At 46.3% G+C, this 12,260-nt stretch overlaps 1 protein-coding gene across 2 annotated transcripts in view; it reads left to right on the top strand.

The window, feature by feature from the left end:
• FECH (ferrochelatase) overlaps positions 1-12,260 on the top strand; it is a 148,740-nt gene that overhangs the window by 87,612 nt on the left and 48,868 nt on the right. For both annotated transcript variants that reach the window (XM_069220028.1, XM_069220020.1), the window contains exons 5-6: positions 8,991-9,125; positions 11,822-11,928. In XM_069220028.1, coding sequence (XP_069076129.1) covers positions 8,991-9,125; positions 11,822-11,928 — 242 coding nt within the window. The remainder of the gene's footprint in view (positions 1-8,990; positions 9,126-11,821; positions 11,929-12,260) is intronic.

The raw sequence follows: 12,260 nt of genomic DNA, 5'->3' as shown, positions 1-12,260 counted from the left end.
GTGAGTTCAGTGAGGGCTGTCACAATGGATCCATATCCCTTCACAAACCTCCTGTAATACCCAGTCAAGCCAAGGAATGCCCTGACTTGAGTCTGGGTTTTTGGAGCTACCCAGTCCAGAATAGTCTGGATCTTGGGTTGGAGTGGCTGAACTTGGCCTCCACCTACAAGGTGTCCCAAGTAAACCACAGTTCCCTGCCCTATCTGGCATTTGGATGCCTTGATAGAGAGGCCTGCAGATTGCAGAGCCTTCAAAACCTTCCTCAGGTGGACCAGGTGATCCTGCCAGGTGGAGCTAAAGACAGCAATATCATCAAGATAAGCTGTGCTAAAGGACTCCAAGCCAGCAAGGACTTGATTCACCAACCTTTGGAAGGTGGCAGGGGCATTCTTTAAACCAAAGGGCATAACAGTAAACTGATAATGCCCATCAGGTGTGGAGAATGCTGTCTTTTCTTTTGCTCCAGGTGCCATTTTTATTTGCCAGTACCCTGCTGTCAAGTCAAAGGTACTTAGAAATTTGGCAGCACCTAATTTATCAATGAGCTCATCAGCTCTTGGAATTGGATGGGCATCTGTCTTGGTGACAGAATTGAGCCCTCTGTAGTCCACACAAAACCTCATCTCTTTCTTTCCATCTTTGGTGTGAGGTTTGGGGACTAAGACCACTGGGCTAGCCCAGGGGCTGTCAGAGCGCTCAATTACTCCCAATTCCAGCATCTTGTGGACTTCCACCTTGATGCTTTCTTTAACATGGTCAGATTGTCTAAAGATTTTGTTCTTGACAGGCATGCTGTCTCCTGTGTCCACATCATGGGTACACAGGTGTGTCTGACCAGGGGTTAAGGAGAAGAGTTCAGGAAACTGTTGTAGGACTCTCCTACAATCAGCTTGCTGTTGGCCAGAGAGGGTGTCTGAGTAGATCACTCCATCTACTGTGCCATCTTTTGGGTCTGATGACAGAAGATCAGGGAGAGGTTCACTCTCTGCCTCCTGATCCTCATCTGTTACCATCAACAGATTCACATCAGCCCTGTCATGGAAGAGCTTAAGGCGGTTCACATGGATCACCCTCTTGGGGCTCCTGCTTGTGCCCAGGTCCACCAGGTAGGTGACCTGACTCTTCCTTTCTAGTACTGGGTAAGGGCCACTCCATTTGTCCTGGAGTGCCCTGGGAGCCACAGGCTCCAGAACCCAGACTTTCTGCCCTGGTTGGAACTCCACCAGTGCAGCCTTTTGGTCATACCAAAACTTCTGGAGCTGTTGGCTGGCCTCAAGGTTTTTGGTTGCCTTTTCCATGTACTCTGCCATTCTAGAGCGAAGGCCAAGTACATAGTCCACTATGTCCTGTTTAGGCTCATGGAGAGGTCTCTCCCAGCCTTCTTTAACAAGGGCAAGTGGTCCCCTTACAGGATGACCAAACAGAAGTTCAAAGGGTGAGAATCCTACTCCCTTCTGTGGCACCTCTCTGTAAGCGAAAAGCAGACATGGCAAGAGGACATCCCATCTCCTTTTGAGTTTTTCTGGGAGCCCCATGATCATGCCTTTTAATGTCTTGTTGAATCTCTCAACTAAGCCATTAGTTTGTGGATGGTATGGTGTAGTGAATTTATAAGTCACTCCACACTCATTCCACATGTGCTTTAGGTATGCTGACATGAAGTTGGTACCTCTGTCAGACACCACCTCCTTAGGGAAACCCACTCTGGTAAAGATACCAATGAGGGCCTTGGCTACTGCAGGGGCAGTAGTTGACCTAAGGGGAATAGCTTCAGGATACCTGGTAGCATGATCCACTACTACCAGGATATACATATTTCCTGAGGCTGTGGGAGGTTCCAGTGGACCAACTATGTCCACACCCACTCTTTCAAAGGGGACCCCCACCACTGGAAGTGGAATGAGGGGGGCCTTTGGGTGCCCACCTGTCTTACCACTGGCTTGGCAGGTGGGGCAGGAGAGGCAAAACTCCTTAACCATGTTGGACATATTGGGCCAGTAGAAGTGGTTGACTAACCTCTCCCACGTCTTGGTTTGTCCCAAATGTCCAGCAAGGGGAATGTCATGGGCCAATGTTAGGATGAACTCTCTGAACAGCTGAGGCACTACCACTCTCCTAGTGGCACCAGGTTTGGGGTCTCTGGCCTCAGTGTACAGGAGTCCATCTTCCCAATAGACCCTATGGGTTCCAGTTTTCTTGCCCTTGGACTCTTCAGCAGCTTGCTGCCTAAGGCCTTCAAGAGAGGGACAGGTTTCTTGTCCCTTACACAGCTCTTCCCTTGAGGGTCCCCCTGGGCCTAAGAGCTCAACCTGATAAGGTTCAAGCTCCAAAGGCTCAGTTCCCTCAGAGGGCAGAACTTCTTCCTGAGAAGAGAGGTTCCCTTTCTTTTGCTGTGTTGTAGTTGGTTTCCCAACTGACTTTCCTGTTCTCTTGGTAGGCTGGGCCATTCTTCCAGACTCCAGCTCTACTTGTTCACCCTGTGCCTTGCATTGTGCTCTTGTTTTCACACACACCAGTTCAGGGATACCCAGCATTGCTGCATGGGTTTTTAGTTCTACCTCAGCCCATGCTGAGGACTCCAGGTCATTTCCAAGCAGACAGTCCACTGGGATATTTGAGGAGACCACCACCTGTTTCAGGCCATTGACCCCTCCCCATTCTAAAGTAACCATTGCCATGGGATGTACTTTTCTCTGATTGTCAGCGTTGGTGACTGTGTAAGTTTTTCCAGTCAGGTATTGGCCAGGGGAAACCAGTTTCTCTGTCACCATGGTGACACTGGCACCTGTATCCCTCAGGCCCTCTATTCTAGTCCCATTAATTAAGAGTTGCTGTCTGTATTTTTGCATGTTAGGCGGCCAGACAGCTAGTGTGGCTAAATCCACCCCACCCTCAGAAACTAGAGTAGCTTCAGTGTGGACCCTGATTTGCTCTGGGCACACTGTTGATCCCACTTGGAGACTAGCCATACCAGTGTTACCTGGATGGGAGTTTGGAGTGGAACCTTTCTTGGGACAGGCCTTGTCTCCAGTTTGGTGTCCATGCTGTTTACAGCTATGACACCAGGCCTTTTTGGGATCAAAGTTTTTACCCTTGTACCCATTGTTTTGTGAAGAGGCTCTGGGCCCACCCTCCTGTGCAGGTTTTTGGGGGCCTGTAGAAGACTCTTTACTATTTTTAGTTTTGGTTGTCTCATCACCCTTCCCCTGGGGAGTCTTTGTGACCCCTTTCTTTTGGTCACCCCCTGTTGAAGTCTTGGACACCCTTGTCTTGACCCAATGGTCCGCCTTCTTTCCCAATTCTTGGGGAGAAATTGGTCCTAGGTCTACTAGATGCTGATGCAGTTTATCATTGAAACAATTACTTAACAGGTGTTCTTTCACAAATAAATTGTACAGCCCATCATAATTACTTACACCACTGCCTTGAATCCAACCATCTAGTGTTTTCACTGAGTAGTCAACAAAGTCAACCCAGGTCTGGCTCGAGGATTTTTGAGCCCCCCTGAACCTAATCCTGTACTCCTCAGTGGAGAATCCAAAGCCCTCAATCAGGGTACCCTTCATGAGGTCATAAGATTCTGCATCTTTTCCAGAGAGTGTGAGGAGTCTATCCCTACACTTTCCAGTGAACATTTCCCAAAGGAGAGCACCCCAGTGAGATCTGTTCACTTTTCTGGTTACACAAGCCCTCTCAAAAGCTGTGAACCACTTGGTGATGTCATCACCATCTTCAAATTTTGTCACAATCCCTTTGGGGATTTTTAACATGTCAGGAGAATCTCTGACCCTATTTATATTGCTGCCACCATTGATGGGTCCTAGGCCCATCTCTTGTCTTTCCCTTTCTATGGCTAGGAGCTGTCTCTCTAAAGCCAATCTTTTGGCCATCCTGGCTAACAGGAGGTCATCTTCACTGAGAGCATCCTCAGTGATTTCAGAAATGTGGGACCCTCCTGTGAGGGACTCACTATTTCTGACTAACACAGTTGGAGACAGGACTTGAGGGGTCCTGTTCTCCCTATTTAGGACTGGAGGAGGGACATTGGCCTCCAAGTCACTAATTTCTTCCTCTGTGAGGTCATCATCAGAGGGGTTGGCTTTTTCAAACTCTGCCAACAGCTCCTGGAGCTGAATTTTGGTAGGTCTGGAGCCAATGGTTATTTTTTTGATATTACAGAGAGACCTTAGCTCCCTCATCTTAAGATGGAGGTAAGGTGTGGTGTCGAGTTCCACCACCTGCATCTCTGTATCAGACATTATTCTGCTAAGAGTTGGAATACTTTTTAAAGAATCTAAAACTGTTTCTAGAATCTAATTTCAAACTTTTAACAAACTTTTAAACTCTAAAAGACAATGCTAAACAGGGACTTAACACACAAGGCCCTAGCAGGACTTTTAAGAATTTAGAAAATTTTCAAATTGCAAAAATGAATTTCTAATGACAATTTTGGAATTTGTCGTGTGATCAGGTATTGGCTGAGTAGTCCAGCAAATGCAAAGTCTTGTACCCCACCGCTGATCCACCAATGTAGGAAGTTGGCTCTGTATGCACTATTTCAAAGTAAGGAATAGTATGCACAGAGTCCAAGGGTTCCCCTTAGAGGTAAGATAGTGGCAAAAAGAGATAATACTAATGCTCTATTTTGTGGTAGTGTGGTCGAGCAGTAGGCTTATCCAAGGAGTAGTGTTAAGCATTTGTTGTACATACACATAGACAATAAATGAGGTACACACACTCAGAGACAAATCCAGCCAATAGGTTTTTATATAGAAAAATATCTTTTCTTAGTTTATTTTAAGAACCACAGGTTCAAATTCTACATGTAATATCTCATTCGAAAGGTATTGCAGGTAAGTACTTTAGGAACTTCAAATCATAAGAATTGCATGTATACTTTACAAGTTATTGACAAATAGCTGTTTTAAAAGTGGACACTTAGTGCAATTTTCACAGTTCCTGGGGGAGGTAAGTTTTTGTTAGTTTTACCAGGTAAGTAAGACACTTACAGGGCTTAGTTCTTGGTCCAAGGTAGCCCACCGTTGGGGGTTCAGAGCAACCCCAAAGTCACCACACCAGCAGCTCAGGGCCGGTCAGGTGCAGAGTTCAAAGTGGTGCCCAAAACACATAGGCTAGAATGGAGAGAAGGGGGTGCCCCGGTTCCGGTCTGTTTGCAGGTAAGTACCCGCGTCTTCGGAGGGCAGACCAGGGGGGTTTTGTAGGGCACCGGGGGGGACACAAGTCCACACAGAAATTTCACCCTCAGCGGCGCGGGGGCGGCCGGGTGCAGTGTAGAAACAAGCGTCGGGTTTTCAATGTTAGTCTATGAGAGATCTCGGGATCTCTTCAGCGCTGCAGGCAGGCAAGGGGGGGGTTCCTCGGGGAAACCTCCACTTGGTCAAGGGAGAGGGACTCCTGGGGGTCACTCCTCCAGTGAAAGTCCGGTCCTTCAGGTCCTGGGGGCTGCGGGTGCAGGGTCTCTCCCAGGTGTCGGGACTTAGGATTCAAAGAGTCGCGGTCAGGGGAAGCCTCGGGATTCCCTCTGCAGGCGGCGCTGTGGGGGCTCAGGGGGGACAGGTTTTGGTACTCACAGTATCGGAGTAGTCCTGGGGTCCCTCCCGAGGTGTTGGATCGCCACCAGCCGAGTCGGGGTCGCCGGGTGCAGTGTTGCAAGTCTCACGCCTTTTGTGGGGAGCTTGCAGGGTTCTTTAAAGCTGCTGGAAACAAAGTTGCAGCTTTTCTTGGAGCAGGTCCGCTGTCCTCGGGAGTTTCTTGTCTTTTCGAAGCAGGGGCAGTCCTCAGAGGATGTCGAGGTCGCTGGTCCCTTTGGAAGGCGTCGCTGGAGCAGGATCTTTGGAAGGCAGGAGACAGGCCGGTGAGTTTCTGGAGCCAAGGCAGTTGTCGTCTTCTGGTCTTCCTCTGCAGGGGTTTTTCAGCTAGGCAGTCCTTCTTCTTGTAGTTGCAGGAATCTAATTTTCTAGGGTTCAGGGTAGCCCTTAAATACTAAATTTAAGGGTGTGTTTAGGTCTGGGGGGTTAGTAGCCAATGGCTACTAGCCCTGAGGGTGGGTACACCCTCTTTGTGCCTCCTCCCAAGGGGAGGGGGTCACAATCCTAACCCTATTGGGGGAATCCTCCATCTGCAAGATGGAGGATTTCTAAAAGTTAGAGTCACTTCAGCTCAGGACACCTTAGGGGCTGTCCTGACTGGCCAGTGACTCCTCCTTGTTTTTCTCATTATTTTCTCCGGCCTTGCCGCCAAAAGTGGGGCCTGGCCGGAGGGGGCGGGCAACTCCACTAGCTGGAGTGTCCTGCTGGGTTGGCACAAAGGAGGTGAGCCTTTGAGGCTCACCGCCAGGTGTGACAATTCCTGCCTGGGAGAGGTGTTAGCATCTCCACCCAGTGCAGGCTTTGTTACTGGCCTCAGAGTGACAAAGGCACTCTCCCCATGGGGCCAGCAACATGTCTCGGTTTGTGGCAGGCTGCTAAAACTAGTCAGCCTACACAGATAGTCGGTTAAGTTTCAGGGGGCACCTCTAAGGTGCCCTCTGTGGTGTATTTTACAATAAAATGTACACTGGCATCAGTGTGCATTTATTGTGCTGAGAAGTTTGATACCAAACTTCCCAGTTTTCAGTGTAGCCATTATGGTGCTGTGGAGTTCGTGTTTGACAAACTCCCAGACCATATACTCTTATGGCTACCCTGCACTTACAATGTCTAAGGTTTTGTTTAGACACTGTAGGGGTACCATGCTCATGCACTGGTACCCTCACCTATGGGATAGTGTACCCTGCCTTAGGGCTGTAAGGCCTGCTAGAGGGGTGTCTTACCTATACTGCATAGGCAGTGAGAGGCTGGCATGGCACCCTGAGGGGAGTGCCATGTCGACTTACTCGTTCTGTCCTCACTAGCACACACAAGCTGGCAAGCAGTGTGTCTGTGCTGAGTGAGAGGTCTCCAGGGTGGCATAAGACATGCTGCAGCCCTTAGAGACCTTCCTTGGCATCAGGGCCCTTGGTACTAGAAGTACCAGTTACAAGGGACTTATCTGGATGCCAGGGTCTGCCAATTGTGGATACAAAAGTACAGGTTAGGGACAGAACACTGGTGCTGGGGCCTGGTTAGCAGGCCTCAGCACACTTTCAATTGTAAACATAGCATCAGCAAAGGCAAAAAGTCAGGGGGCAACCATGCCAAGGAGGCATTTCCTTACAGTGGGTAAATAAAATCACAATTTCATTTTTTTTGTTTCAAAATTTATCTTTATTGGCATTTTACAATGTACAGCGAATAGAAAACAACAGTTCGTGGTCCAATACAGCACCCCATGATGTTACCGTACAACATAGAACTTGCAAAGACATGAGTGTGCTTGGGCTGTAGTTAAGTGTCTATCCCTGTGCTCCATGGGTGGATTGTCTGCGCTTTGGACTGGGTGCCACAAGGCAGCTCCACAGGCATGTATTGTGGCTCTCAGTGGAAAAACTGGGGGAAGGAACGTCCAGTGCCTAAACGAATCCGGGCTACCTCAGCTGCGGTGGCACTGTGCTTCTGTTGTGCCATCTCCAGTTCATCTAACTGTTCCTCGTCCAGCGTGTTATGGCCAGAGTAGCACCCGGACCCCACCCACTGCCTCCATTCCCTCAAGGTGGCCGCTCATCCTGTTCTAATCCAGTTGCCAGCATCAGCATGTCCCAAATCGTGACCTGGTTGGCCCATCCCACCTACCAGTAGAACTGCCTCAGCACGTCTTCTTCCACCTCCACCCAGCGGTGCACTTTGCATTGGCAGGCTGCAAGCGGCAGCTCTGTCATCGCCTTCCAATGCATTGCTATATCTCGCCTCGCTAGAGCTAATGCCGGATCTGTGAGCCTGCTGCCTGCTTTGTCTGCCTTGGAGCTGGTCATCAGGCCAAGTAGGCACGTCTCAGGTGCGTTAATGTGCTGTCGGCCTGTGACCCGTGTAATGTATGCGCATATCGCAATCCAAAATGGTTGCAGCACACATTCTGCATCTTGCTGCAGCGCTCCCTCAAGTCATAAAGGGGTTCTCACCATCATAAAATAACAATTTCATGACTGTAAAACGTGAGGCAAATGACAAAAGTCCTACCTTCTAGTGTTTCCAAACTTCTTGTGATACAAACGGTATTCCACATATATTGTAGACCTATTGCGCTGAGACGAAATGAAAACCCCATTGACACTATATTGATCTCACATGGTCACATATTTGTCCAGTTATGTCTGTTGTGACAGTCCCAACAGTTTCTAGTTTTGAGAAATATCGTGGACTTGGTAGCTTTCCATAGGTGCTGGCTGAGCCACGTCCCAAAGATCAAGGCAACTCCAAGCTTTTTTCTTGCACTTTCCCCAGTCGCATTCTGGGCCCCTTCCTGCTTCCAGCAATACAATTGTGGAATACTGTTTTAATTGGTGGAACTATTGGCATGCAGGATGACAAGACATATCATCTGTTGAATTTCTTTATAGTTTTGGCTTCCTGTTGTAATCTAGACTAGACAAAAATGCTTTTGCAGTCTTGCATTGCTTGTAAATGTAACAGACCTTCCCTAGCAGGTTAGGAAAAACATTTAGTACATTTCTCAAAGACCTTTTTATGACTGACGTTAGCCAGGACCATTCGATTTTACAGAAAATGTATATATAATGTGCTCAATTAGAGGGGCTTTCAGCTAGCCCTGTCTGCAGTAGTATTATTGATTTTGTAACCCACGCCCCCACAGCATACTGCATGGGACAGTGGGTTAGTCCACTTCAGCTATTGGTTCCTTTCTGTGTGAGTGACTGCATTCTGCCACAGCACAGTGTTGCCGTCCACACAGAAGGCGACTTATCTTTGATCCCCTTATTTTGCTATCATTAATGATAGTCAGTGTCTTATAAACTGTTAGTTGTGCTTGTCACCAATGTAACATTTCTCAAAGCAGATTTCCATTAACATTTTATGCTTGAATTCAATCAACAGCGCCTCACAAGTATTACATTGGCTTTCGATACGTTAATCCTCTAACAGAAGACGCAATTGAAGAAATGGAGGAAGATGGAATTGAAAGGGCTATTGCTTTCACACAGTATCCACAATATAGCTGCTCAACGACCGGTAAGTATTTTCAGTGTAAGCAGTGTATGCTTGCTGGTTTACTTTTGGCAATTTCTGTGAGTGATTTGCCCGTAGCAGCATTAGTCACAAACTTAACAAATGTGTTTGAATAGGATTTTTTTTAAACAAATATATACAAAACCAAAAGGCCTAACCTTAGTGAGCTGGTGGTATAAGTATTTTGTTTTTAATTTTTTTTTAATGGAAGCATGTGCCACGAAAATAAAAAATAAATAAAAAAGAAAACATGCCCCTCCTTTGCACGGTGGCCATATGCTACCAATAAAAATGTCAAACGTAAGAAAAAGTTCAATTGTATATGATTTTGTAAAGCTAAACACCCACCTGTTTTAATCCTATTTAGTTTAGTCACTTCCATCTATCTCATGATAAAATGTCCACCTCCTTTGCCTAGCCCTCCCCTCTCGGTCTCCTTCCTCATGTTGAGCCTTCTTTTCTCTTCCTCAGTCTGGGTAGATTCTATCTAGGCCTGTTGTCTCTACAGTATTCACATATATACATTATGTGCACTTGTTAGAAGTTGGATTATTATCCTACTTCCAGCACCAAAATCCAATTTGAAGCAGACCTAGGTCCCATAAGAAAAAAATGAGACTCAAGTTTGGTAAGACAAAGCTGGGTCTTACAGCAACCAGACAAGAATTGTTATCTAGTCCTAATCCATTTCAAGGGTGCACAAGTTTCACATGCGCCTCAGACAGGCATTTCAGGCAGCATTTGTCACTGCTGGGCCAACAGGAGAGGCTGCAGCCACCATCCCGAATGTCCAGCTGAGCTCAGAGGAGGCCTATCTATCCATTCAGGTCAACCTGTCCATCATTGTTGTCTGTTGTGTGGCTCCTTTAATGAATTTCACATCTCATTAAAGGCCAAGTACAGGCTGAGCAGCTGTTGAAGTGCTAATGCAAAATAACCTTGAGGTGCTTCAGGCAGCATAAAGGTAACTGCCTAAAAGTTACTTTTTCGTTAATACTTTTTAAAAATATGATTTCACCATTGTCCTGGATTGTTAATAACTATTAAAAATAGTGATTTCGTTATTTTTCTGATTGTTCCTAAACTTGAGATAGCAATATTATTATTATAATCTGTACTTTGCTTTTCTGTATAGGACAGCCAGGCCTGTCACAGTGGAAATAGTGTTTGGGCCATTGTCACTGTAGAGAAATGGTTGCATTAATTCTCCATTTGTCCCACTTTTAATTGCCGTGCACCCTTGCGGTGCTACAAGGCCTACAGAGGGATGGCTTAATTATATTTGAAAGGGAGGTCTTTGCCTGTCAAAAAGGGTTAGTTTGACAGGTTGGGCTGTAGGTTTTACAATGCAGTGGTTAGGCTATAATGCTAGGCCTGAAGCTATGTTCTGTGGGCTCACTCTATGGATGGCACAATAGGTGCTGCGGTCCACAGGTAGCTTTTAACTTCCAAACCCTGGATGTGATTTCTAAACTACATACTAGGGGCTTAAAGGCAAGATAAATATGTCAATCCTGTTTAGCAGGAGCCTGTTTTTTAACAAAAATAGGGTCCTGAAAATGGCGAAAAATCTGGAGTGACCATGGAAAAAAGACAGATTTTGTGCCTGAGAAAATAGTAGCTCCATCATGAAGAGAGATGCTTAGCTCGATTTTAGATCTTCAAGCCAGACAATCGAGATTTGAGCTTTTAGATGGACCGCTCAAACCTTTTGGTGGGTTATATGGACAGCCCTCCACGCACAGAGTTTACCATGGTCATGGACTCCTCTTCACTTGGCTGCGGTGCCCACCTGAGTAACATGATGACTCCAAGCCTTTGGTCTGCATTGGAGCAGTTTGCACATAAATGTGTTGAATCAGTGGGCCATCCACCTTGCTATGAAAGCATTTGTATCTTCCTTTTCAGAGAACATATTTCAGAGTCTGTTAGACAACACCAGTGCCAGTCATTATTGCAACATACGAAGCAAGTGGGTTGTGAACCTTGTGTTGGACAGCAACAGGGAATTTTCTTATAGTGGATTGCCTTGTAGGTTTCCTCAGCTTTAGAGTAGATCCTCTTAGTTGTTTCTCATTGGATGACCAGAGGTGGGAACTACGGACTGAAGGGATGGAGGTGATGTGTTTCAGATGGGGGGGGGGGAAATCCTTGAACTGCCATGCTCTGAAGATTTCATAAAAGTAGAGAGAAGACAGGAAGAGATGTCACTTACTGTGCAGATGGATGATTGGAAATGCAGTGATATCACTCCCTGTGCAGGTGGATTGTGGGAAATGCAGTAGTGTCACTTCCTGTGCAGATGGTGGTGGGAAAAATAATCATTCAGAATAAACACACAGGGGCCTTCATTTGTCCCATGACTTTGCGCATAATTTAACATTGGCTGACAAGTAGGCAACTCCATTGGGCACAACAAGGCACCCAAAATCTATAACCAGCTGCCACTAACCATTGGGGACAATGAAGGTCTGTGCACTTGACACTACAACAGAGGGAGGCCAATGGAGATCTCTGAGTATTTGGTCACTATAAACAAGTGGATTGTAAACCTGAGATGATATTGCTTACCATAGTTTTAATGAATGAAGAATACAAAAACAGTCACAGTATGTATCGTTGGGTCTGTCTGGAATATTGGGCACAAATTACATGTTTAAATCTTAGCTGACTCCCTTCTATTTTTTTTCCTTTTTTAGGAAGCAGTTTAAACGCTATATATCGATACTACAGCAAAAAGGGAGAGAAGCCAAAGATGAAATGGAGTATTATTGACAGATGGCCTACGCATCCACTCCTAATTCAGGTAGAAATCGTAATAGCAAAGTGATCCTTCAAGGTGCTCAATCATGAAGTTTCAGCACACCAAGAGTCCTTATTTTCACTGGTTGACTTACTGATGCTGATTTTGCTGACCTCGAGTGGAGGAAATGCTAAGTTAACTTCGCTGAGATTCTAGCTTAAGGCTTGGAAGTTGTATTCATGGTTCTGTAGCAGGGCTTTTAAATCACTCTACTGTCATGCCCAATTACACTTACTACATTTACCTGGCATACTAGTCCTAAAGCCATCTATGTTAAATCTAGAAAAAACGCAATATCAAATTAATAGTGGATGAAGACCTGATGAGTGATGGAC

Source organism: Pleurodeles waltl, chromosome 1_1, assembly GCF_031143425.1.
Source record: "Pleurodeles waltl isolate 20211129_DDA chromosome 1_1, aPleWal1.hap1.20221129, whole genome shotgun sequence".
Classification (NCBI taxonomy): Eukaryota; Metazoa; Chordata; class Amphibia; order Caudata; family Salamandridae; genus Pleurodeles; species Pleurodeles waltl.
This window is presented reverse-complemented; position numbering and strand designations above follow the sequence as displayed.